Source organism: Colius striatus, unplaced genomic scaffold (assembly GCF_028858725.1).
Source record: "Colius striatus isolate bColStr4 unplaced genomic scaffold, bColStr4.1.hap1 scaffold_34, whole genome shotgun sequence".
Taxonomy (NCBI): Eukaryota; Metazoa; Chordata; class Aves; order Coliiformes; family Coliidae; genus Colius; species Colius striatus.
In genome coordinates this window covers 406,903-431,523 of record NW_026908518.1, presented here as the reverse complement: position 1 = coordinate 431,523, position 24,621 = coordinate 406,903, and the positions used below count along the sequence as shown (strand labels likewise).

The following is a 24,621-nucleotide window of genomic DNA, read 5'->3' as shown; positions in this document are numbered from 1 at the left end:
TTGCTCCTAAGTGGTTCATTAGGTGTTAAATGGATTTAGGGCTGCTTTGGATTGCTAATTAACATCGTTAATGATGGGGGTGGGGGTCTAATTAATTAAGAGACAGGCTCAGCTAATTAATAAGGGTCTAATTAATCGGGTAGGAGCTTAACTAATTGCTCCTGGTGCTAACTAAATGGTTCATTATGTGTTAAGTGGACTTAGGGCTGCTTTGGGTTGCTAATTAACATCGTTAATGACATTGGTTGGGGAGTAATTAATTAATAGAAACACTTCGCTAATTAATAAGGGTCTGGTTAATTAGGGAAGGAGCTTAATTAGTAGCTTCAGGGGTTAATTAAAGCCTTAGTTAATGAGTAAGGCCGCTGTGGTGTGCTAATTAACGCCACTAATAATGTGGGGGGGGTCTAATTAACTGAGGGGCTTGGCTAATTAATAAGGGTCTAATTAATTAGGAGAGGAGCTTAATTAGTTGTTTCAGGGGCTAATTAATACGTTAATTAGTGATTAAAGGGGAATTAACACGCCAGCGGTGTGTTAATGGGGAGGACTTGTGGTTAATTGTGTTGGGGGTGGTTCTAATTAATTAGGAGGGCGCTTAATTAACCACCTCGCGGCTTAATAAAGCTCTTAATTAACCCATTAACCCTCGGAGCCTTACTGGGACTAATTAAGGGGGGGGCACTTCATTCACCAGAATCACCGCGGAGCTAATTAACGGTGGGGGGGAGTTTTCGGAGCCTAACGACCTTCCCCCGCGCCTTAATTAACCCTTTAATTAGCGATTAATTAAGTCGCACCCCCCCCCCCCGGGTTGAATGGAACGGTGCAGCGGCTGGGCGGGGCCAAGCTCCGCGGCGCCTCGCCATCTGATTGGCTGAGGCGCGGACAGACGCGCGCCGATTGGCCGAGGCGGGGCGGTGGGCGGGGTTAAAGCGCGGTGTCTCCCCTCCCGGCAGTGGCCGCGTCCACCATGACTCGCTTGTCCCGGTCCCGAACCGCTTCGGTCGCCAGTTCCGGCTCGGCCGAAGGCGAACGGGGCCGGAGCCGAACCCTGTCCCGCGGCAGCGTCGGGGGAGGACCCGGGAGCCCTTGATCCGCCCCTGCCCCGGTAACGGAGGGACCGCCCGAACCGCACCCGGCGGCGCTTCGGCTCCTTCCGTCCCCCCCCTCGGGTGTTTCCGTCCCCCCCTCGGGTGTTTCCGTCACCTCTCGGGTGTTTCCGTCACCTCTCGGATCCTTCCGCCGCCGCTTAGGCAATCGGATCCTTCCGCCTAACGTCCGGATCTAGACGGGAGGGGCGCTGGGAGTTACTGGGAGGGGGGTTGAGGGTTAGTGGGAGGGACTGGGAGCGACTGGGAGGGGGTTTGGGGTTACTGGGAGCGACTGGGAGGGAGTTGGGGGTTACTGGGAGTCATTGATAGGGGGTTTGGGGGTTACTGGGAGGGACTGGGAGCGACTGGGAGGGTGTTTGGGGGTTACTGGGAGCGACTCGGAGGGTGTTTGAGGGTTACTGGGAGCGACTGGGAGGGGGTTTGAGGTTACTGGGAGGGACTGGGAGCGACTGGGAGGGGGTTTGGGGTTACTGGGAGCGACTGGGAGGGGGTTTGAGGTTACTGGGAGCTACTGGGAGCGACTGGGAGGGGGTTTGGGGGTTACTGGGAGTCACTGGAGGGTATTTAGGGGTTACTGGGAGAGACTGAGAGGGGGTTGGGGGATACTGGGAGTTACTGGGAGTCACTGGAGGGTGTTTGGGGGTTACTGGGAGTTACTGGAAGTCACTGGGAGGGACTTGGAGGGATTTGGGGGTTACTGGGAGTCACTGGAGGGTGTTTGGGGGTTACTAGGAGGGGGTTTGGGGGTAACTGAGAGTTACTGGGAGGTACTGGGAATTAGTGGGAAGGGGTCTGGAGCTTACTGGGAGCTACTGGGAAGAGGTTTGAGGTTACTGGGATTTACTGGGAGGGGTTTGGGGTCACTGGGAGTTACTGGGAGGGGGTTTGGGGTAACTGGGAGCTACTGGGAGGGGCTTTGGGGGCTACTGGGAGTTACTTGGAGGGGGTTTGGGGTAACAGGGGGCTACTGGGAGGGAGTTTGGGGTAACTGGGAGTTACTGGGAGGGGGTTTGGGGGTTACTGGTAGTTACTGGGAGGGGGTTTGGGGGTTACTGAGAGCTACTGGGAGGGGCTTTGGAGGATCCTTCTCCCCCAGAGCCGGATCTAGATGTGCCCCAATGGGATCCCTCCGCCAATGAGGTTTGGCCCCTTTCCCCGCGGATCCTTCCGCCGCTCAATAAAAGCCGCCGCTCCAGTGTGTCAACTGGGTTGAACTGGGGAGACTCTTGCATCCAAACCCCACCAAACTGGAACTCTTACACACCAAGTTGCACCAAAACCTCACTTTTTCCTCTCGGAAATGCCTCAAAACCCCACTTTTCATCTCAAAACTCCACCAAACCCTACTTTTCCCCTCAGAATTGCCCCAAATCCTCATTTTATCCCCCAAAATTGCCCCAAAACCTCACTTTTTCCCGCAAAACCCCACATTTCCTCTCAGAATTGCCCCAAAACCTCATTTTATCCCTCAGAAATAGCCCAAAACCTCACTTTAACTCCCAAAACTTCACCCAAATCACACTTTTCCCCTCAGAATTGTCCCAAACCCTCATTTTATCCCCTCAAATTGCCCCAAAACCTCATTTTATCCCTCAGAAATAGCCCAAAACCTCACTTTTCCACTCAAAACTTCACTCAAATCACACTTTTCCCCTCAGAAATACCCCAAAACCCCACTTTTCCCCTCAGAAATACCCCAAATCCTCACTTTTCACCTCAAAACTCCACCAAAACCCCACTTTTCCCCTCAGAATTGCCACAAACCCTCATTGTATCCCTCAGAAATACCCCAAAACCTCATTTTATCCCCCCAAATTGCCCCAAAACCTCACATTTCCCCTCAAAACCCCACTTCCTCTCAGAAACACCCCAAACCCCCACTTTTCCCCTCAAAACTCCTCCAAAACCCCACTTTTCCCCTCAGAATTGCCACAAAAGCTCATTTTATCCCCCCAAATTGCCCCAAACCCCCACTTTTCCCCTCAGAATGGATGTGCGGCCTACCCAGACTCTGACCTTTGGCACTGGGAGGCAACTGGGAGGCAACTGGGAGCGGCTCCTGCTCCTGAGCGCGGCTGCGGGCGCTGATTGAGCGAGGAGGCGCCGAGCGCTGATTGGTTGCTACGTGGGTGGAGTCAGCCCGGCAACGGGACTAAAGAGAGATGATTGGCTGAGAGGCGGAGCGGCGTCTGGGGGGCGGGGGGGGGGGAATGGGAGGGAACTGGGATGAACTGGGAGCAACTGGGATGAACTGGGGAGGGAACTGGGGAGGGACGGGGATGAGCTGGGAGGGACTGGGAGGGAACTGGGACGAACTGGGAGGGCACTGAGAGGGAACTGGGAGCAACTGGGATGAGCTGAGAGGGCACTGGGAGCAACTGGCAGGGAACTGGGAGCAACTGGGATGAGCTGGGAGGGCACTGAGAGGGCACTGGGAGCAACTGGGAGGGAACAGGGAGCAACTGGGATGAGCTGGGGGGGACTGAGGGGGCTGGGAGCAACTGGGAAGGAACTGGGATGAACTGGGGAGGAACTGGGAGGGAACTGGGAGCAACTGGAATGAGCTGAGAGGGCACTGGGAGGGAACTGGGAGCAACTGGGAGGGGACTGGGATGAACTGGGAGGGAACTGGAGGGAACTGGGAGCAACTGGGATGAACTGGGAGGGAACTGAGGGGAACTGGAGGGAACTGGGAGCAACTGGGATGAACTGGGAGGGAACTGGGAGGGGACTGGGATCAACTGGGAGGGGACTGGGACAAATTGAAGGGAACTGGGAGGGACTGGGAAGGGGTTTTGGTTTTTTATCCCACTTTCAGCCAGTTTTGACCCATTTTTGACCCCATTTATTCCATTATCCCCTAATTTTATCCCACTTTCAGCCATTTTTAACCCATTTTGACCCATTTTGACCCCATTTATTCCATTATCCCCCAATTTTATCCCACTTTCAGCCATTTTTGACCCATTTTGACCCATTTTTGACCCATTTGGACCCATTTTTGACCCATTTATTGCATTATCCTCCAATTTTATCCCACTTTCAACCATTTTTGACCCATTTTGACCCATTCCCCCCATTTTTGACCTATTTTTGACCCCATTTATTCCATTTTCCCCCATTTTGACCCATTTTTGACCCATTTATTCCATTATCCTCCAATTTTATCCCACTTTCAGCCATTTTTGACCCATTTCCCCCCATTTTCAGCCATTTTTGAGCCATTTCCCCCCATTTTGCCCCATTTCTGCCCCATTTCCACCCCATTTTGCCCCATTTCTGCCCCATTTCCCCCCATTTCCCTCCATTTTGACCCATTTGTGCCCCATTCCCGCCCCATTTTTGCCCCTCAGCCTGCCCCCTCCAGCGCCAGGTAGATCCCCACGGGACAGTGGTCGCTGCCCTGGGCCCGCTGCTCGATCCTGCTGTCGCACAGATCCTTCCTGCCCCTCTGGGACCACAGGCAGTAATCCAGCCTCCAGCCCACGTTCCTGGCCCTGGCCCCGCTCAGGTAGGTCCAGAAGGTGAAGGCGTTGGGCAGCGAGGGGTTAAACACCCGGAAGCTGTCGAGGAAGCCGGCCCCCAGCAGCTCCCCGAACGCCTCCCTCTCCTCCCGCGTGAACCAGGGGCTCCTCTTGTTCCCCGACGGGTTCCTCAGGTCCAAGGGCTGGTGGGCGACGTTGAGGTCGCTGCAGATGGCGACCGGTTTGGACCGGTCCAGCTGGGACACGAAGGAGCGGAAGCGCTCGTCCCAGGCCTGCCGGAAGCTCAGGCGACCCAGGCCTCGCCCGGAGTTGGGCACGTAGACGCAGACGACGCGCAGGGCGGGGAACTCGGCCGTCAGCACGCGGCCCTCGGCATCCAGCTCGGGGTCACCTGGCAAGGGGACACACAGACGGGGATAAAAAGGGGCTTTAGGGGCCCAAAAAGGGGCTCTAGAGGCCCAAAAAGTCACTTTAGTCCTCAAAAATCAACTTTAATGGCCTAAAAAGGCACTTTAGTGGCTCAAAAAGTCACTTTAGAGGCCTAAAAAGGGTCTTTAGAGGCCAAAAAAGTCACTTTAGAGGTCAAGAAGGGGATTTATTGGCTCAAAAAGGGGCTTGAGTGGCCCAAAAAGGGACTTTAGAGGCCTAAAAAGTCACTTTTGTACCTAAAAAGGGACTCTAGTAGCTCAAAAAGGGGCTTTAGTGGCCCAAAAAGTCACTTTAGTGGCCAAAAAGGGGCTTTAGAGGCCTAAAAAGTCACTTTAGAGGCTCAAAAAGTCACTTTAGAGGTCAAAAATGGGGTCCAGTGGCCTAAAAATACACTTTAGTGGCTCAAAAAGTCACTTTAGTAGCCAAAAAGGTCCTTTAGTGGCCAAAAAAGTCACTTTAGGGGCCCAAAAAGGGGCTTTAGAGGTCAAAAAGGGGGTTTAGAGGTCTAAAAAGTCACTTTCGTAGCCAAAAGGGACTTTAATGGCCTAAAAAGACATTTAGAGGCCTAAAAAGGGGCTTTAGAGACCCAAAAAGTCACTTTAGAGGTCAAAAAGGGGCTTGAGAGGCCCAAAAAGTCACTTTAGTGGCCAAAAAGTCACTTTAGAGGCCCAAAAAGTCCCTTTAGAGGCCCAAAAAGTCACTTTAGAGGCCTAAAAAGTCACTTTAGAGGTCAAAAAGGGGCTTTAGAGGCCTAAAAAGTCACTTTACTGGCCAAAAAGTCAATTTAGAGGCCCAAAAAGTCACTTTTTGGCCCAAAAAGTAATTTTACTGGCCTAAAGAGTCACTTTAGAGGCCTAAAAATAGGCTTTAGAGGCCTAAAACGTCACTTTCGTGGCTTTAATGGCTCCTGAGGGCCCCAAATGGCCACTTAAGGCCTCAAAATGGCCACTTAAGGCCTAAAAATGGCTCCTAAAGGGCCCCAAATGGCCACTGAAGGGCCCCAAATGGCCACTTAAGGCCTCAAAATGGCTCCTGAGAGCTTCTGGTGGCCATTAAGAGCCCCAAATGGCCACTTAAGGCCTCAAAATGGCTCCTGAGAGCCCCAAATGGCCACTTAAGGCCTGAAAATGGCCACTGAAGGCCCCAAATGGCCACTTAAGGCCTCAAAATGGCTCCTGAGACCCCCAAATGGCCACTTAAGGCCTCAAAATGGCTCCTGAGACCCCCAAATGGCCACTTAAGGCCCCAAATGGCCACTTAAGGCCTCAAAATGGCTCCTGAAGGCCCCAAATGGCCACCGAAGGCCTCAAAATGTCTCCCGCGAGCCTGTGGCAGCCACCCAGGGCCTGGAAATGGCCAGCAGCGCCCCAGCTTTGGCTACTCACCCATGCCATAGGTGACAGCCAGGGGTTTGGTCCTGCTGAGCAGCCCCACGCCGCTGTAGCTGGGCCGGTCGCTGGGGCTGTGCTGGTGAGGGAAGGCCCCGAGGCTCCGCAGCTCCTCTGGCACCGACTCGGCCCCACATTTGGTCTCCTGGAGGCAAAGGACGTCGGGGGCATCGGCCTGGACCCGCTGGGGGGGGGGGAAAGGGAAGTTTTGGGGCAGTTTGAGGTGGTTTCGGGGCCGTTTTGAGCCCGTTTCAGGCGTCATGTTGAGTCTCTTGGCGGGCGCCATTTCGTGGGGGGGTTTTGAGGCATTTTTGGGTCGTTCTGAGGCACTTTTGGGTCATTTTCTGAGTCATTTTGCTGCCCGTTCCCGAAGGAAAACACAAAACAACCGAGGTCGTTTTATGCGGTGCTTTATTGAGGGCCCTAGGGACCTGAGGACTAGTGTCCAAAGTCAGAGCCCCCCCTTCCAGGAAATTTTACAGGGTTTATATACTTTTCAGAAGATGATTACTTCATTGTACCTACGTGCTGTTTGCTAGTTTTCATAAGGTTTATTATTACATTGTACTCTTTCATGTAATTTCTTTTAAGTACAAATCTTTCATTTTGTCTAGACACATGGTCACAAATTAACAAATATTCATCCAGCATAACAGTCCTAGGAACAGCAGATTATGTTCTACATGCTTCAACTGTCTAAAACACAGTAGATAACAACTGATAATCAGTAACAATTTAATAATTGATCAGTAACAATTTCCTAAGACATTCTTTGCTTGATTACACAGAATGTTCAACATGCTTCACTAATCCTTTTGATTCTCTAAACACAAATGTACATGGTCTATATTTCCAACTAGGCCTTTATTTAGACCTTAACTTATTTTATGCTGCCAACAATTTCTTTGGATCTGTGTTTAAGAGGTTTTTTGGGGGTCATTTTGGGTCTTTTTGAGTGATTTTGAGTCACTTTATGTGGTTTTTTAGGGCCTTTTTGCATTCATTTCTGGCGCTATTTTGTGTCTCTTTGTGGGGAGGTTCTGAGACATTTTTGGGTCATTCTGAGGCACTTTTGGGTCATTTTTTGAGTCATTTCTTTGGATCTGTGTTTAAGAGGTTTTTTCTGGGTCATTTTGAGTGATTTTGAGTCACTTTTAAGTGGTTTTTTAACGCCTTTTTGCATCCATTTCAGGCGCCATTTTGTGTCTCTTTGTGGGGGGTCATTCTGAGGCATTTTTGGGTCGTTCTGAGGCACTTTTGGGTCATTTTTTGAGTCATTTATTTGGACCTATGTTTAAGAGGTTTTTTGGTGTCATTTTGAGTGATTTTGAGTGATTTTGAGTCACTTTTAAGTGGTTTTTTTAAGGCGCCATTTTGTGTCTCTTTGTGGGGGGTCATTCTGAGGCATTTTTGGGTCATTCTGAGGCACTTTTGGGTAATTTTATGAGTCATTTCTTTGGATCTGTGTTTAAGAGGGTTTTTTTGGGTCATTTTGAGTGATTTTGAGTCACTTTTAAGTGGTTTTTTAAGGCCTTTTTGCATCCATTTCTGGCGCCATTTTCTGTCGGGTTTTTGAGGCATTTTTGGGTCATTCTGAGGCACTTTTGGGTCATTTTTTAGGTCATTTCTTTGGATCTGTGTTTAAGAGGATTTTTTGGGTCATTTTGGGTCATTTTGAGTGATTTTGAGTCACTTTTAAGTGGTTTTTAAAGCCTTTTTTGCATCCATTTCTGGCACCATTTTTTGTCTCTTTGTGGGTCATTCTGAGGCATTTTTGGGTCGTTCTGAGGCACTTTTGGGTCATTTTTTGAGTAATTTCTTTGAATCTGTGTTTAAGAGATTTTTTTGGGTCATTTTGGGTCATTTTGAGTGATTTTGAGTCACTTTTAAGTGTTTTTTTAAGGCTTTTTGCATCCATTTCAGGCACCATTTTTAGGCCTTTGTTGGAGCCATTTTGAGGCATTTTGGGGTTATTTTGGGCCATTTTTGGCTCATTTTAAGTTCCATTCTTTAACCAATTTTTTAATCATTTTCAGTTTCATTTTCAGCTCCGTTTTGGGCTCATTTTGACCCATTTTAGCCTCATTTTGCCCAATTTTACCTCATTTCAGGCCGATTTTGGGCCCATTTTGAGCCTTTTTCACCCCATTTTTGGGTCAAAATCCCTCATTTTTGGCCCATTTTCATTCCCTTCCTTTGAACCAACTTCTCAACCACTTCAAGACCCATTTTCAGCTCCATTTTGGGCTCATTTTGACCCATTTTGGCCTCATTTTGCCCAATTTTACCTCATTTCAGGCCCATTTCAGCCGCCATTTTGAGCCTTTTTCACCCCATTTTTGGGTCAAAATCCCTCATTTTTGGCCCATTTTCATTCCCTTCCTTTGAACCAACTTCTCAACCACTTCAAGACCCATTTTCAGCTCCATTTTGGGCTCATTTTGACCCATTTTGGCCTCATTTTGCCCAATTTTACCTCATTTCAGGCCCATTTCAGCCGCCATTTTGAGCCTTTTTCACCCCATTTTTGGGTCAAAATCCCTCATTTTTGGCCCATTTTCATTCCCTTCCTTTGAACCAACTTCTCAACCACTTCAAGACCCATTTTTAGCTTCATTTTGAGCTCATTTTTACCCATTTTGGGCTCATTTTGGCCCATTTTGGCCTCATTTTGGCTCCATTTTGCCCCATTTTCCCTCATTTCAGCCGCCATTTTGAACCTTTTTCACCCCATTTTTGGGTCAAAATCCCCCCTTTTTGGGTCCTTTCCAGCCCCATTTCTCTGGGGCGCCCCAGTCTGGCCCAGTTTCAGCCCAGTTTAACCCACCTCCAGGCCTCCTTTCTTCACCCACGCCCTGAGACCGTCCACGTTCCACGACGTCACCTTGAAGTTGAACCTTCGCCCGTCTTCCGTCGTGTCCCGGGGCCGGGGGGGAGGGACGTACAGGTCACTGGGAGAAACTGGGAGGCCACTGGAACTTACTGGGAGGGACTGGGAAGGGGGGTTGGGGTGGGTTTGGGGTGGTTTGGGGAGGTTTGGGGTGGTTTTGGGGTGGTTTAAGGGGGATTTGGGGTGGTTTTGGGGCACTTGATGGTATGGTTTATACTGGGAGGGCACTGGGAGTTACTGGGAGGGACTGGGAAGAGGGTTGGGGTGGTTTTGGGGGGTTTGGGGTCACTGGGAGTTACTGGGAGCTACTGGGAGTTACTGGGAGGGGGATTGGGGTCACTGAGAGTCACTGGGAGGGGGTTTGTGGGTCACTGGGAGTTACTGGGAGCAACTGGGAGGGACTGGGAGTGGGTTTGTGGGTCACTGGGAGTTACTGGGAGCAACTGGGAGGGGGTTTGTGGGTCACTGGGAGCTACTGGGAGGGACTGGGAGGGGGTTTGGCGTCACTGGGAGAAACTGGAAGCTACTGGGAGGGACTGAGAGGGGGTTTGGGGGTCACTGGGAGTCACTGGGAGCAACTGGGAGTCACTGGGAGGAGGTTTGGGGTTACTGGGGGTCACTGGGAGCTACTGGGAGTCACTGAGAGGGGGTTTGAGGTCACTGGGAGTTACTGGGAGCTACTGGGAGGGGGTTTGTGGGTCACTGGGTGTTATTGGGAGTCACTGGGAGCTACTGGGAAAAACTGGGAGTTACTGGGAGAGGGGTTGTGGGTCACTAGGTGTTACTGGGAGCTACTGGGAGTCACTGGGAGTTACTGGGAGGGGGTTTTGGGTTGACTGGGAGCTACTGGGATGGGCTTTGGGGTTACTGGAAGCTACTGAGAGGGGGTTCTGGGTTACTGGGAGTGACTGGGAGCTACTGGAAGGGACTGGGAGGTGGTTTGGGGGTAACTGGGAGTTACTGGGAGCTCCACCAGGCCCGTACTGGTCCGTACTGGTTTATACTGGCGCCTCTCACCCTCTATAAGTCTATAACTTAACCGACAACATGTGTCTTTTCAATGGGAGATGAGGAGAAAAAGAGTGTGGGATTGAAGATAGCTCCCACAGGAAAGCAGCTGCAAATGTGACAACGTGCTGGCTGATAGACTGCATGGGGACCTACTGACTACTGTAGCTGGGGTCTGCCTTCCTGCTTTCTTGTAGCTCCCATACTCAGTGGTATAACATAAAAGACACATGTATTTTTTCAATGGGAGCTAAGGGAAAAAAGAGTTTGGTATTGAAGATAGCTCCCACACGGAAGCAGCTGCAAATGTGACACCGTGCTGGCTGATAGACTGCATGGCGACCTACTTACTACTGTAGCTGGGGTCTGCCGTCTTGCTTTCTTGTAGCTCCCATACTCAGTGGTATAACTTCTACCGACAGCATATATTTTTTAATATGAGCTGAGCAGTCAAGGGGAGTTAGATTGGAGATACCTGCCACAGGAAAGCAGCTGCAAATGTGACACAGTGCTGGCTGATAGACTACATATGGACCTACTTACCACTGTAGTGTGGGTCTGTGTACCTGCTTTCTTGTAGTGCCTAGACGCAGTGGCGTAACTTCTTCTCAAATCATATATTTTCAAAGGGAGCTGACGAGGCCAAGAGTGTGGGATATTTGATAACTCCCACAGGAAAACATCTGCAAATGGGACATAGTGTTGGCTGATAGTGTACAATGGGACCTACATATGACTGTAAGTGGGGTCTGCCTTCCTGCTTTCTTTTAGCTCCAATACACAGTGGTTTCACTTCTACTGACAGCCTGTATTTTTTCAATGGGAGTTGAGCAATCCAAGTGCGTGGGATTGGAGATAGCTCTCACAGGAAAGCACCTGCAAAGGTGACACAGTGCTGGCTTATAGACTACGTAGGGACCTACTTACTACTTTAGTTTTTGTCTGTGTACCTGCTTTCTTGTAGTTCCCAGACACAGTGGCGTAACTTCTACCGGCAGCCTGTATTTTTTCAATGGGAGTCGATCAGGCCAAGTGCATGCTGTTGGAGATAACTCCCCTAGGAAAGCGATGTCAAAGGTGGTAAAGTGCTGACTGATTAGCTACAGGGGTGTTGATGGATCCGCAGCTTATCTACACAGGAATACAGATTAGCAGGCACTTCTTTTTTATGCAGTGCTGGGAAAACAGGTGGGATAGCTCCTCCATAAGTGCTTCCTTGTTTGTTATCATTTTCAGGGTTTTAAGACAGCTCAAACAAAAAAATTACATTTGCTAACACAAGCATGCATAAAATTTTCATTTTTCTAATTTAGCCCTTCACAGTGATTGGTTCCCAAGAAACACAGTTTCCCAAATCACAGTGATTGGTCAAAAAAATATCATTCCCTTTGTTTTAGTTACAACTAAGGTAACAGCCAAAGTAACCTAACAAATACATTTACCAGGGTCTTGTAGTTAAGGTAACAGCTAAGGTAACTGTTGGGACCTGGGCTGTAATGAATGGTATGCAGTCTATCAGAAACAGAGAAAGTTAGCAGTTTGTCTTTGTATTGCCTTCTACAGCAAAAAAGCACAGAAAGGAATGTCTATGTGATAGCAAGCTTGAGCAAGGGGAAAACCGAAACAGCAGATTGTAACAGAAACAAGGTCAAAGCAAGAAGATAGGACAGATGGGAATTACTGCATCAGTATTGGAAAATACTAGTGTGGTGTCGGTGCAAGGAGTTATTAAGTAAACCCGACCAGCTCTATGATCTGGGAATTTGGGATCAAATTGGTCACACATTTTGGAACTCTGTAACAAATTGGAACAAAGACAGTGTTAAACTTTCATCTACATGGAAAGTTGTGAGACGCATGATAGAAGAAATGCAGGGGGAAGCTCAGTTAAGTGCAGTTGTAGTACGTGCTATCCAATCAGCAGGGGAAGAAAAGGAGGGAGTGACTGAAAAACTGATCCCCGTCTTGCCAGAGCCCCCCTCTTCCTACCCAATCAGTAAAAGTGAAAGAGAATCCTGGGGAGGAGAGAAAATAGAGCCTGGTCCCTGGGTGCCCACTGATTTAAAGGATGCTCCTGTAACAACTCCTGAGCAGAATGCAACAAAGGTGCCAGGAGTGAGGGTGTCGCCCACCGCTCCGTTGCCACCTTATTCTACCCCAGTGGGTCCTGCACCACTAGATCATGCCCAAGTACCACTCCCCATGGATGTGGACGAGGAGGTGCAACCCGGCCCATCACAACTTTATCCATCCATAAATAACCTTGACTTACAAAAACAACTTCAAGATCAAGAAAAAACTATGAGAGAGGTATTGATACAAATGCAGCGTCTCGGTAAAGGATCCAGTAAAAAATCGGTCAGAGATGAGTATGCAAAGGCACATCAAGCTATAATAGAAGGGCTTCATACAGTGGAAAAGCATTTTTCTGATGAAAGCTCCACCTGCAGCCCAAAACTAACAACAAATACTAAAGAATCAACATCTGTAGTGCCTGCAACTAAAAGAAAAATGAGTGGGTGTTGCAATGTCTGGAAGATCAAGAATGGACTACAGAGGAGGCAGATAATTATTTACAATCTAAATTTGGTAAGGAGGGATGACTTACTCGACAAGAGCTTGATAGAGTTAAAAAACTGTGGGATCAATTAACAGAGGGTCATGTTTCCTCGTCTGCTCCACAACAGACAAATGATGAGGAGGCAACAGGTTGGACTGATTGGTTAAAAAAGAAGTTAGATACTGTGACAACGACATCATCCCAGAAAGGTAAAAACTCTATTAGCAATTCATCAGCGCCAGATGATTCCCCATCTCCACCGAGGGATCCTAATGATGATCAAGGACAGAGATGGAAAGGAGTAATGGAAAATGCTGTAATTGAAGGGATAATGCTGCCATCTAGCGTCACAGCACTGCCAGTGACGGTTATGATGGAAATCGGCAATGGCATCCCTTGGATTGGAAAACAGTTAGTCAATTACAAAGAACGATCCTGGACTATGGGTATGATAATAAACACGTCCATATGCTAGTACAGGCATTCTTCAAAAGTCAAACATTAGTGCTGGCAGATATCAAAAGTCTGATGGAGATTTTGTTAACACCTACGGCATACATGATGTTCAAAGACAAATGGAGAGAGAAATGTGACTATGTTGTTCATCAGAATTTACAGGACTGTGATTCTACAAATCCTCTGTGATATGCAACCTTGGCAATGATGATGGGTGAAGGACAATATACTGATGGTGCCACGCAAGCGGCTATGAATCACAGAATAATACAACAAAGCCAGGCACTTGCTTTAGCTGCTTTTCAAGAATTACCACCAATCGGGAAACCATCTTTACCATATACAAAAATTGTGCAAGTTCCTGAATATGCAGTTTATTGATAGGCTCAAGACAGCTTTGGAGGCAGCAACAAATTTGGAACCAGATGCAAAATCAGCAATAGGAAAAGATTTAGCATTTATAAATGCTAATATAAAATGTCAACAGAACATTGCCACATGACCTGCTGGATCTTCACTCAGTCAGATGGCAGAGGCCTGCTCCTGAATCCCGAAAATTATGGAAGAAGAAGAAAAGGCAAAGATGTATGCACAAACACAAGCACAGGCAATGGCAACAGCATTAAAATCAATAGGTATTCAAGGAAAGGGAGATTTTAAACCGATGAGATCTGGGTATTTCAACTGTGGGGATAAGGGGCACTGCAAAAAACAATGCTCGAAATGTAAAAGGGGAAGTTCTGAAGGTACATGTCGCAAATGTGATAAATATGGTCATAAAGCATCAGAATGTCTCTCGTTTTCAGAAGGATGGTACTCCGATACAGGGAAACTCGAAAGCCAGCGCCTGGACGGGGAGCGCCAAGACAGTGAAATACCCCAGAGCGAGGCTGCCTCGACGAGCTTTCCGCAGCCACTCGAGGAAGCGCAGGCGTCGATCTGGCCGTGGGTGAGTCAGTAACTCTCCTTGATACTAAAGTACACACAATTCCATCTACCTGCACTGGGCAGTCCTCTCGGCCATGGACTGTCAGTGCTCCTCCTGGGGCGCTCATCCATGTCTAAACAAGGACTATTTGTTGTTCCAGGAGTCATTGATGCAGACTATCAGGGTACCATTGGTATCATAGTGTATACTTTAACTCCTCCAGCAACCATCACTCAAGGAAGCTGTATAGCTCAATTGGTTCCATTTAAGGCTCAAGTACCTCGAGCGATTAACAAAGAGCGAGGTACTCAGGGATTCAGATCCACAGGCTTTCCTATGGTAGCCTTTGCACAATCTATGACTAAAGAAAAACCTCTTTGAGAGGTTAGCATTCACAGACCTGGTGCTCATGTTTTGCGACACTAAAAGATGTTACTTGATTCTGGATCTGATGTCACTATTGTCCCTCGTAAAGAATGGCCATCACACTGGTTTGTGAAACCCAGTTTAAAATTAACTTGGCTCACTACTCAACCAGTGTGGGTGGATCAATGGCCGTTACCTCCAGAGAAGCTTGCCCATCTGGAAACTCTTGTCGCAGAACAAGTTGCAGCAGGACATTTAGGACCATCTAACAGTCCATGGAATAGCCCTGTATTTACCATTCAGAAAAAATATGGAAAATGGCATTTGCTACAGGATTTGTGAGCAGTAAATGCAGTTATGCAGGACATGGGAAGTCTTCAACCAGGAATCCCAACTCCAACAATGCTACCCACAGAATGGGATGTTTTGATCACTGATTTGAAAGATTGTTTTTTTACTATTCAGTTACATCCTGCAGATTACGAGAGATTTGCTTTCACTGTACCATCTATTAATCAACAAACTCCTGCAAAAAGGTATCAATGGGTTGTTTTGCCACAGGGCATGAAAAATTCACCTACTATCTGTCAATGGTATGTAGACCTGGCCCTTGAACCATGGCAAAAGAGCCACCCTAATGTGATTTTGTATCACTATATGGATGATTTATTGATGTGCCAGAAAGAATCTATAACAGAGAACTTAAATAACTCTTTGATTAAACAACTGTAACTATGGGGCCTGGTGATTGCACCTGAAAAAGTTCAGCGACAAGCCCCCTGGAAATATTTGGGCATGACTATTACTAGTTCCTGCATCTATCCTCAAAAGCTTGCTCTCACAGAGACTGTAAATACCCTCAGAGACGTACAAAAATTAGTGGGAGACATTCAATGGATAAGAAACACCTGTGGAATTACCAACGAGGATATGAAACCACTTTTTGAACTGCTTCACGGAGGAATGGGACCAAATGATTCTCGATCTTTAACACCCCAGGCAAAAGTAGCACTTTCTCACATTGCTGATCAAATTGCTTGTAACGTATGTTACCGAATAGACCCGCAACTTCCAGCTAATATTTATGTCTATAACACTGACAAAGAAGTCAGTGGTATTATTACTCAGTGGGATTCTCATGCAAGGGACTCATTACGCTTTTTAGAATGGGTCTTTCTTTCACGTAACCCAAAAGTCACAGTTTTGCCCAGACATGAAGCTATAGCCTCATTACTAATGAAGGCACAAGAGTGATTGTATCTGGACAAGGGGCTGACACAATTATTTTGCCAATTAATCTTGATATCATTCAACATTGGTGTCAAATCAGTATTTCTTTTGCATTAGCCACACACGGAATGATATTAGTTAATCATTATCCGAAACATCCGTTATTTAAAGCTCGTTTGCAATTGGAACCACAACCTGTATTAACAAATACGCCAGTAGATGGCGGGACAGTCTTTACTGATGCAAGCAGCAAAACTAGGAAAGCAGGCTATGCCTGGCGAGACAATGGGGAATGGCATCACGAAACCTTTAAATTAGAAGGTTCAGTGCAAGTTCTCGAATTAAAAGGAGTTGTTATGGGCTTACAGTATTGGAATAATGAACCAATTACTTTGGTCTGTGATTCATTACATGTAGTTGGTGTCGTGCAGCGTATTCATAGATCTTTGCTGGGTCATGTTAATAACATCTTGTTGTTTCAGGTCATGCTAACATTATGGAATACCTTACAAAACCGTCTGATGCCATTGTTTGTTACTCATATACACAGTCATACTACCCTTCCAGGACCATTGGTAGAAGGAAATGCTTATATTGATCAGGTTGTATCTGCTGTAACCACGGTTTCTCCACTCACCCCCTTACAGCAAGCGCACAGGTCTCATGCATTTTTTCATCAGTCATCATCAGGCTTGCGAAAACAGTTTTCTATTACAAAATCAGAAGCTCGAGCCATAATTGCTGCGTGTCCACACTGTGCACGCATTTCTGCTCTACAAGACCAGGGAGCAAATCCCCGAGGTCTCCAACCACGACAAGGGTGGCAATCTGATGTTACTGAATTTTCACCTTTTGGAAAATTAAAATACGTTCATGTGTCTGTTGATGCCTGTTCACAAGCTGTATGGGCTACACCTTTAGCCTCTGTAACAGCAAAAGCAGTGAAACCACACTGGACTCAGGCCATTGTGGCTATGGGATCTCCTGAGTAAAACAGACAATGGATTGGCATATACCAGTAAAGCTCTAGCTCAATTTTGTGAAATGTGGAGAATTAATCACTCTACTGGTATTCTCTAGAATAGCATTGGTCAAGCTATTGTTGAGCGTACTCATCAGCTGCTCAAACGTTATTTTGCTATTTTGAAAAAAGAGGGGGAAATGTCCCCCCATGTCATTGTTCATAAAACACTTTCTATACTTAATTGGCTAAACCCGAGAACTGAGAATTCGATTCAACCCGTATTCCATCATTTTGCAACTAATTCAAAGGATTGAACAGAGAGTAGAGTAGAGGTATCTGTCTTTTCTCCCATTACGAATAATTGGGAAGGACCGATGATGTTGTTCACTTGGGGAAGGGGATATGCTTGTGTCGTTACAGGTGATGAACGACCCAAGTGGGTCCCAGCTAAATGGGTAAAACCATGAATCAATCCACTACAACCAGATCCTGAAGCACTTCAACATCTTCACTTCGGAGCCCTACAAAGACAGACATTCCGAATTGTAAACACAGTGGTTCCGTGGTTGAAGTTAATCAGCCCAGAAGCAGAGAAGGCGATCCCCCTTCTCCCTGATGTGAATGCCTTTGTAGCAACAGTTAGCAACATTGGACATTTTACAGCAGAAAAACAGCATCAATTACAGACTATTTGTCCTCATCACAACGGACTATTCCAACTGTAGATAAAAGTCTGGTGTAATAAATGTAAGAATAGTTGGTGGAGAGCAGTCAGTCACACTGATCGAGAAAAACATTGGTTGTGTGAACGTTGTGAACAAGCTTCTATGTGTTTTGATCCCAAAGCACTTTTGGAACAGTTCATTAATCTTGGCCAAAGATCAAATACCGTGCAAGGCCAAGTATCAAGAATTTTGAGATGACAACGGCTTTGGGAAAATGATTTGTGAGTAGAAGATTTAGGATCTAGATGAGCAGGCTTGTTAGTGGTTTATATTATACCAGTTGTATCACAAGCATTTAACATTAATAGTAACAGAATAATTGGAGGTGAGTGTGGTTTGGTAGTTGCAATACTTTGTAGATGGTGGGTATCAGAAGACAATTGGGAACGACAACAGAAGAGATGGCGCAAAAGGGTGAGATGCAGAAAACTGTGATAACAATCATGTTAATCAATCTGATGTTTAGCTTTGTTGTAGGCTTACTAATGGTTGTGGCTATCGTAGCTGGACAGAAGTCAAATGATCCTGCTTTTGTTTCTCTCCCTAAACAAATTGTCTGGGTCACGCTTGCAAATGTAACTGGGCAAGATACCATATGCCTGGCTACTACTGACCTAAGAAATCCGTGTTGTACTTGTTTATAGGAGTGCCAGTGGATAATTGACCTGTTCCTAAGAGATACAGAGGGATGTTTGTTCAGACAGAAATCGTTAACACTTGGGATGGTTGGACCCCTTATTTACCTACAACAGGTTTGGAAGCACAGGAGCTTGAGCTTTTAGGATCTGTAAAGATGGATTGGTGTGTCAGATTTAATTATGCCGGGAGAAATCAGTCTAAGGCCTGGGATGTTACTTCAAGGCACCCTATATGTAGAAATGCAAGCGTGTGGTGTAACTTTACTTCACAAAAGATATCAAAATCTTGCCATGTTCCTTTAAAATTACCATCAGGCATATTTTTATCTGTGGAGACAGAGCTTGGCCTGCTATTCCATCACATATTACTGGGGGCCCTTGTAGTTTAGGACAACTTACACTGTTAGCTCCAAACATGTCTGTGATTTTCCAGCACAGGCTGTTACGCCAAATTTGAGTTAAGCGTAACATACATGCATTTTCTCCTCAGTGTGACCATAAGCTTGCGTTTTGGTCTGCAGAAAAAAGATTTACTGCTGCTTTATTGGCACAAGGCGTCGCAGCAAGGAAAGCACTGGGACTTTTGGACAAACTTGGCTGCTCGCTAGCAAAACAATCTAGCTACTAGTTTACTAGCTACTAGTAAAGCTTTGTCAGAGTTGCTAATGTGATGGTGATAGTATTAGACATGCAACTTTACAAAACAGAGCACCTATAGATTCTTTCCTTTTAGCTCATGATCGTGGTTGTGAAGGTTTTCAAGGCATGTGTTGTATGAATGTGTCAGATAATTTGGAGTCAATATATCCTAGTTTCCAGTAGTTGAAAGACAGTGTTTTCAAACGTCAAAAAGACGATGGAGATTTTTTCAGAAATGGTTGAGAGATTTATTTCAAACAATCCCTAGATGGCACCAAAGACTGCTAAAGAAGGCCTAAGCATCTTAATTGTGATTGTGGTAGTTTTACTTGTTAGCTGTGTTTCACTTCAGTATATTAAGGGAAGAATAACAGCAATGATTGAAAAAGAAGGAGAGATGTCGGGGCCTTCCTTCCTGCTTTCTTGTAGCTCCCATACACAATGGTATAACTTAACCGACAACATGTATTTTTTCAAAGGGGGCTGAGCAGTTCAAATGAGTGGGATTAAAGATAGCTCCCACAGGAAAGCAGCTGCAAATGTGAAAAAGGGCTGGCTGATAGAATACATGGGAATCTACTTATCGCTGTAGTTGGTGTCTGCTTTCCTGCTTTCTTCTAGATCCCATACGCAGTGGTATAACTTAACCGCCAATATATATTTTTTCAATGGGAACTGAGCAGTCCAAATGAGTGGGATTGGACTGAGCTACCACAGGAAGCCAGGTGCATCTGTGAGACAGTGCTGGTTGATAGACTGCATGGGGACCTACTTACTACTGTAGCTGGGGTCTGCCTTCCTGCTTTCTTGTAGCTCCCATACACATTGGTATAACTTCTACCGACAGTCTATATTTTTTCAGTGGGAGTTGAGGAGTCAAAGTGATTGTGATTGGTGATAGCTCCCACAGGAAAGCAGCTGCAAATGTGAGACAGTGCTGGCTGATAGACTGCATGGTGACCTACTTACTACTGTAGCTGGGGTCTGCCTTCCTGCTTTCTTGTAGCTCCCATACTCAGTGGTATGCCTTAACTGACATCATGTATTTTTTCAATGGGAGATGAGGAGACAAAGACTGCGTGATTGCAGATAGCTCCCACAGGAAAGCAGCTACAACTGTGAAACAGTGCTGGTTGATAGACTACATGGGGATCTACTTACTACTGTAGCTGAGAAATGCCTTCCTGCTTTCTTGTAGCTCCCATACGCAGAGGTATAACTTAACAGACAACATGTATATTTTCAATGGGAGTTGAGCAGTCCAAATGGGTGGTATTGAAGATAGCTCCCACAGGAAAGCAGCTGCAAATGTGACACCGTGCTGGCTGATAGACTGCATGGGGATCTACTTACTACTTTAGCTGGGGTCTGCCTTCCTCCTTTCTTGTAGCTCCCATACTCAGTGGTATAACTTAACCCACAACATGTATTTTTTCAATGGGAGATGAGGAGAAAAAGAGTGTGGGATTGAAGATAGCTCCCACAGGAAAGCAGCTACAACTGTGAAACAGTGCTGGTTGTTAGAATGAATGGGGACCTACTTATCACTGTAGTTGTGATCTGCATTGCTTCTTTCTTGTAGCTCCCATACTCAGTGGTATAAATTAAGGGAGGGCATGTGTTATTTCAATGGGAGCTGAGCAGTCTAAATGAGTGGGATTGAAGATAGCTCCCACAGGAAAGCAGATGCAAATGTGAGAGAGTGCTGGCTGATAGACTGCATGGTGAAATACTTACTACTTTAGCTAAAGTAGGCCTTCCTGCTTTCTTGTAGCTCCCATACACAGTGGTATAACTTAACAGACACATGTATTTTTTCAATGGGAGCTGAGCACTCCAAATGGGTGGGATTGAAAGTAGCTCACACAGGAAAGCAGCTGCAAATGTAACACCGTGCTGGCTGATAGACTGCATGGGGACCTACTTACTACTGCAGCTGAAGTCTGCCTTCCTGCTTTCTTTTAGCTCCCTTACGCAGTGGTATAAGTTAAGGGAGGGCATGTGTTATTTTAAAGGGAGCTGAGCCGTCTAAATGAGTGGGATTAAAGATAGCTCCCACAGGAAAGCAGCTGCAAATGTGACACCGTGCTGGCTGATAGACTGCATGGGGACCTACTTACTACTGTAGGTGAAGTAGGCCTTCCTGCTTTTTTGTAGCTCCCATATTGTGGTAGTTTGAGCCTGGCTGGATGCCAGGTGCCCACCACACCGCTCTATCCCCCACCTCCTCAGCAAGCCAGGGAAGGGGAGAAAATAAGATGGGAGTCTCGTGGGTTGAGATAAAAGCAGTTTAATAAAGAAGCAGCAAAGCCGCGCGCGGGAAGCAAAGCAGAAGCAGATAAAGCTGTTCCTCTCCACTTCCCATCAGCAGCGATGTCCGGCCACCTCCCGAGAAGCAGGGCTGCGGTACGCGTAGCGGTTGCTTTGGGAAGGCCAGAAATGAATCTCGCCTCCCCTTCCTGCTCCTCTCCCCCAGTTTATATTCCTGAGCTGATGTCATATGGTATGGAATATCTCCTTGGTCAGCCTGGGTCAGCTGTCCTGGCCATGGCCCGTGCCAAGATCATGCCCACCCACAGCTATTGGTGAAGGTGGGGGAAGGAATGCTGGAGGGACAGCCCTGATGCTGTGCGAGCGGTAGTCATAATATTGATATCAACAGTAAGCACAGCACTGCAGGAGCTGCTGTGGAAAATCACTACCGTCCCAGACCTACTACAGCTAGTGACTTGGGGTTGCGGCTAGTGACTTAAGGGGCGAGGCTAGTGGTGTAGGGTGTGTGGCTAGTGGGTTTGGGAGCTCCACAGGGGGTTTGGGGGCGAGTAAAGGGAGGCTGGGGGCTAAAGGGGGCGGGGCTACGCGTTGGGGCGGGGCTATGCAAATGAGCGGCGCGGGCAGCCAATCAGGAGGCGCGGGCAGCGATTTGGGTCGTTTTTGGAGGCATTTTGGCACCATTTCAGACCCTTTTTAGAGCCCTTTGGGGGCTTTTTGGGTCATTTTGGTGCCATTTTGGAGTCATTTATGGGTCCATATCTGGGGGCAATCTTGGGACTCATCTTTAGAACCATTTTGGGGGCTTTTTGGGGCATTTTGGAGTCATTTGGGGGCATTTTGGGGGATTTTGAGGCCATTTTGGCACAATTTGGGGGATTTTTGGAAACCTTTTTCAGTCATTTTGTGCCATTTTGGGGGATATTTTGTGTCCATTTTGGGGCAGTTTTCAGGTTTCTTTTTAGGACCTTTTTTGGGCCTTTTTTGGCTCATTTTGTGCCATTTTTTGGCCTTTTTTCAATCCATTTTTGGGCAGTTTTGGGGGTAATTTTTAAAACAGTTTTGTGGGTTTTTTTGGGTCATTTTTGGGGCCATTTGGGTTCATTTTTGGGTTCATTTCGGTTCATTTTTGGGTTCATTTTTCGGGCCATATTGAAGCATTTCGAGAGGCATTTTGGCACATTTTTTGGCTTTTTGGGGTGTATTTTGGGGTCATTTTGTGTCATTTCAACGTCCATTTTTGTGGCAGTTTTGGGGTTCATTTTTAGGACCATTTTTGGGTCATTTTTGGGCATTTTTGGGGCTGTTTTGGGGACTCTGGGGGATCATTTGTTGCCTTTTTTGGCTCCATTTTTATGGCACTTGAGGTTCATTTTTGGGACCATTTTGGGTCATTTTGGGGCTTTTTTGAGTCATTTTTGGGGACTTTTTGGGTTCATTTGTTGCCATTTTTGGGTCCATTTTTGTGGCAGTTTTGGGGTTCATTTTTAGGACCATTTTGGGGTTTTTTTGGGGTTATTTTGGTGCCATTTTGGCACCATTTTAGACCCTTTTAAGGAAAATTTGGGGGCTTTTTCGTGTTCTTTTGTGCCATTTTGGAGTCCAATTTTTAGGGCCATTTTGAGATTAATTTTTGGTCCATTTGGGGGCATTTTGGCTTTTTTATGGTAATTTTCTGTGAAGTTTAGGTCATTTGGAGGCCATTTTGGGGCCTTTTTGTGCCATTTTATGTCAGTGTTTGGGTCTATTTTTGATCCCTTTTTTGGTCCGTTTTAGGTGCTTTTTTGGGGTCATTTGGAGACCTTTTGGGGGCTTTTTATTCCTATTTTAGGTTTTCTTTTTGACCTTTTTAAGGCTCCTTTTCTGGGACCTTTTTGGGTCCCTCATTGTGTTCTTTTTTTGTCCTTTTGGGGTCCTTTTTGCACATTTTATCCATTTTTCGTCCATTTTTGGGTCCGTTTTGCACCTTTTTGTCCCTTTTCGCACCTTTTGGGGTCCATTTGGTCCATTTTTGGTCTTTTTTGTACCTTTTTCCCACCTTTTTCAGTTTTTTTGGCCCGTTTGTGGCCTTTTGGTCCGTTTTGGGCTCTTTTAGCGTCATTTTCCGTCTTTCAAGGTGCTTTTTGCCGCTTATCGCGAACGTTTTTGCACCTTTTGACACCTTTCAGGGCTCCTTTTGCATCTTTCGGAACCTGATTTTGGTCCTTTCCGGCCCATTTTTGGGCCCTTTTTTGCCGCTTTTGGGGCTCTTCCGCGCCCCCCCCCCCCACCAGAGGCGGCACACCAACCAATCACAACGCGCTTTCCCCAGCGGGGGCGGGCTCAAGGGAGGGCGCAGCCAATGGGAGGCGCTGTCGCAGCGAAGGGGATGAGCGCGCAAGGGCGGGAAAGCGTCAGTCGGCGGCGGGACGGCGCGGGGGCTGGGTCGGTAAGGGCCGTGGCAGCGGTGGTGGGGGGAGGCTTTTGGCGCTCGATCCGCGCTTCCCAACCCCTTCTCCCGACCCGCTGTTCCCCCCGTCGCCTTCAGCCGCGGCCGAACGGGGTTTTAGCGGCGTCGCAAAGCAGCGCCCGAGCGGCTCCTTCTTCACCCTCCCGAGAGACGAACCAAACTCGGGCGGATTTTGGGGGGTCGCACACGTTTCCTGGCGGTTTTGGGGCGTTTTCGGGGTGTTTTTAAAGCGGGAGTGCGGGTGTGGAGGCACTGAAGTCCCAAAATGGCGGCGGGCGGGAAGGAGGGGGGGGGGGGGGGGGGGGCGGATTTATCCCGTTTTAACGCCCGTTTTATCGTTTCTTTCTCCTCATCGCCCGACTCATAATTAAGACAACCATTAATTAGCTGACTGTAATGAAGATATGGGTGATTTTCCCAGCGATCCGCGGCGTTTTAAGCGCCTGTTGGGGGTGTTGTGGGGCGAGTTCAGGGCGGCTTTTGCCTCCGCGCCGCGTGGCCGCGCTCCGTCCCTGTGTTAAAAACCTCCAAAATCGCCTTTTTTTACCCCAAATTGAACCGTTTTCACCCCTTTTTTAAAAAAAAAATCCCAATTTTTAATCTTTTAGGGGCTTTTTAAACCCATATTTAGTCACTTTTTCGCTCAGTTTTGCCCTTTTCCCCTCACGTTTCCGCTTTTTTCCCCTGCTACTTAAAAACATACAAAACCCCGTTTTTTGGCCACAAATTGAGCATTTTCACCCTCTTAAACCCCATTTCCCCTGGTTTTGCCCCAGACACCCCTCATCTTGTCTCAGTTCCCCTCATTTTCACCATTTTGCGGCTTTTCTAACCCTTTACTTAGTCACTTTTTACCTTGATTTTGCCCTTTCCCTCCCCCTCACGTTTCCACTTCTACTTAAAAGCCTCCAAACCCTCTTATTTTGCCCCAAATTCACCATTTCCACCCTTTGAAAAACCATTTCCCCTGATTTTGCCCAAGTTCACTTCATTTTTATCATTTTGGGGCTTTTTAAATCGTCATTTAGTCAAGTTTTTTGCTCACTTTTACCCCCCCCCCCCCTTCCCATGTCCATTTTC

At 47.0% G+C, this 24,621-nt stretch overlaps 1 protein-coding gene across 1 annotated transcript; it reads right to left on the bottom strand.

The window, feature by feature from the left end:
* Positions 1-930: 930 nt before the first annotated feature.
* Positions 931-23,193, bottom strand: LOC133629200 (DNA-(apurinic or apyrimidinic site) endonuclease-like). The gene is made up of 5 exons (XM_062019860.1): positions 23,120-23,193; positions 9,245-9,368; positions 6,415-6,601; positions 4,474-4,991; positions 931-1,287 (listed from the first exon to the last, which is right to left on the bottom strand). Exons 1-5 carry the CDS (start codon positions 23,191-23,193, stop codon positions 931-933), a joined length of 1,260 nt encoding a protein of 419 aa, XP_061875844.1.
* Positions 23,194-24,621: the final 1,428 nt, after the last annotated feature.

Coding starts and splice junctions, on each gene's coding strand:
- LOC133629200 (XM_062019860.1), bottom strand. CDS start 23,193: ATGACGCTAAAAGAGCCCAAAACGGACCAAAAGGCCACAAACGGGCCA. Junction 4,992..6,414: donor GGCTGTCACCTATGGCATGG/GTGAGTAGCCAA, acceptor TCCCCTTGCCAG/GTGACCCCGAGCTGGATGCC. Junction 1,288..4,473: donor TCTACCTGGCGCTGGAGGGG/GCAGGCTGAGGG, acceptor CCTCCCGTCTAG/ATCCGGACGTTAGGCGGAAG.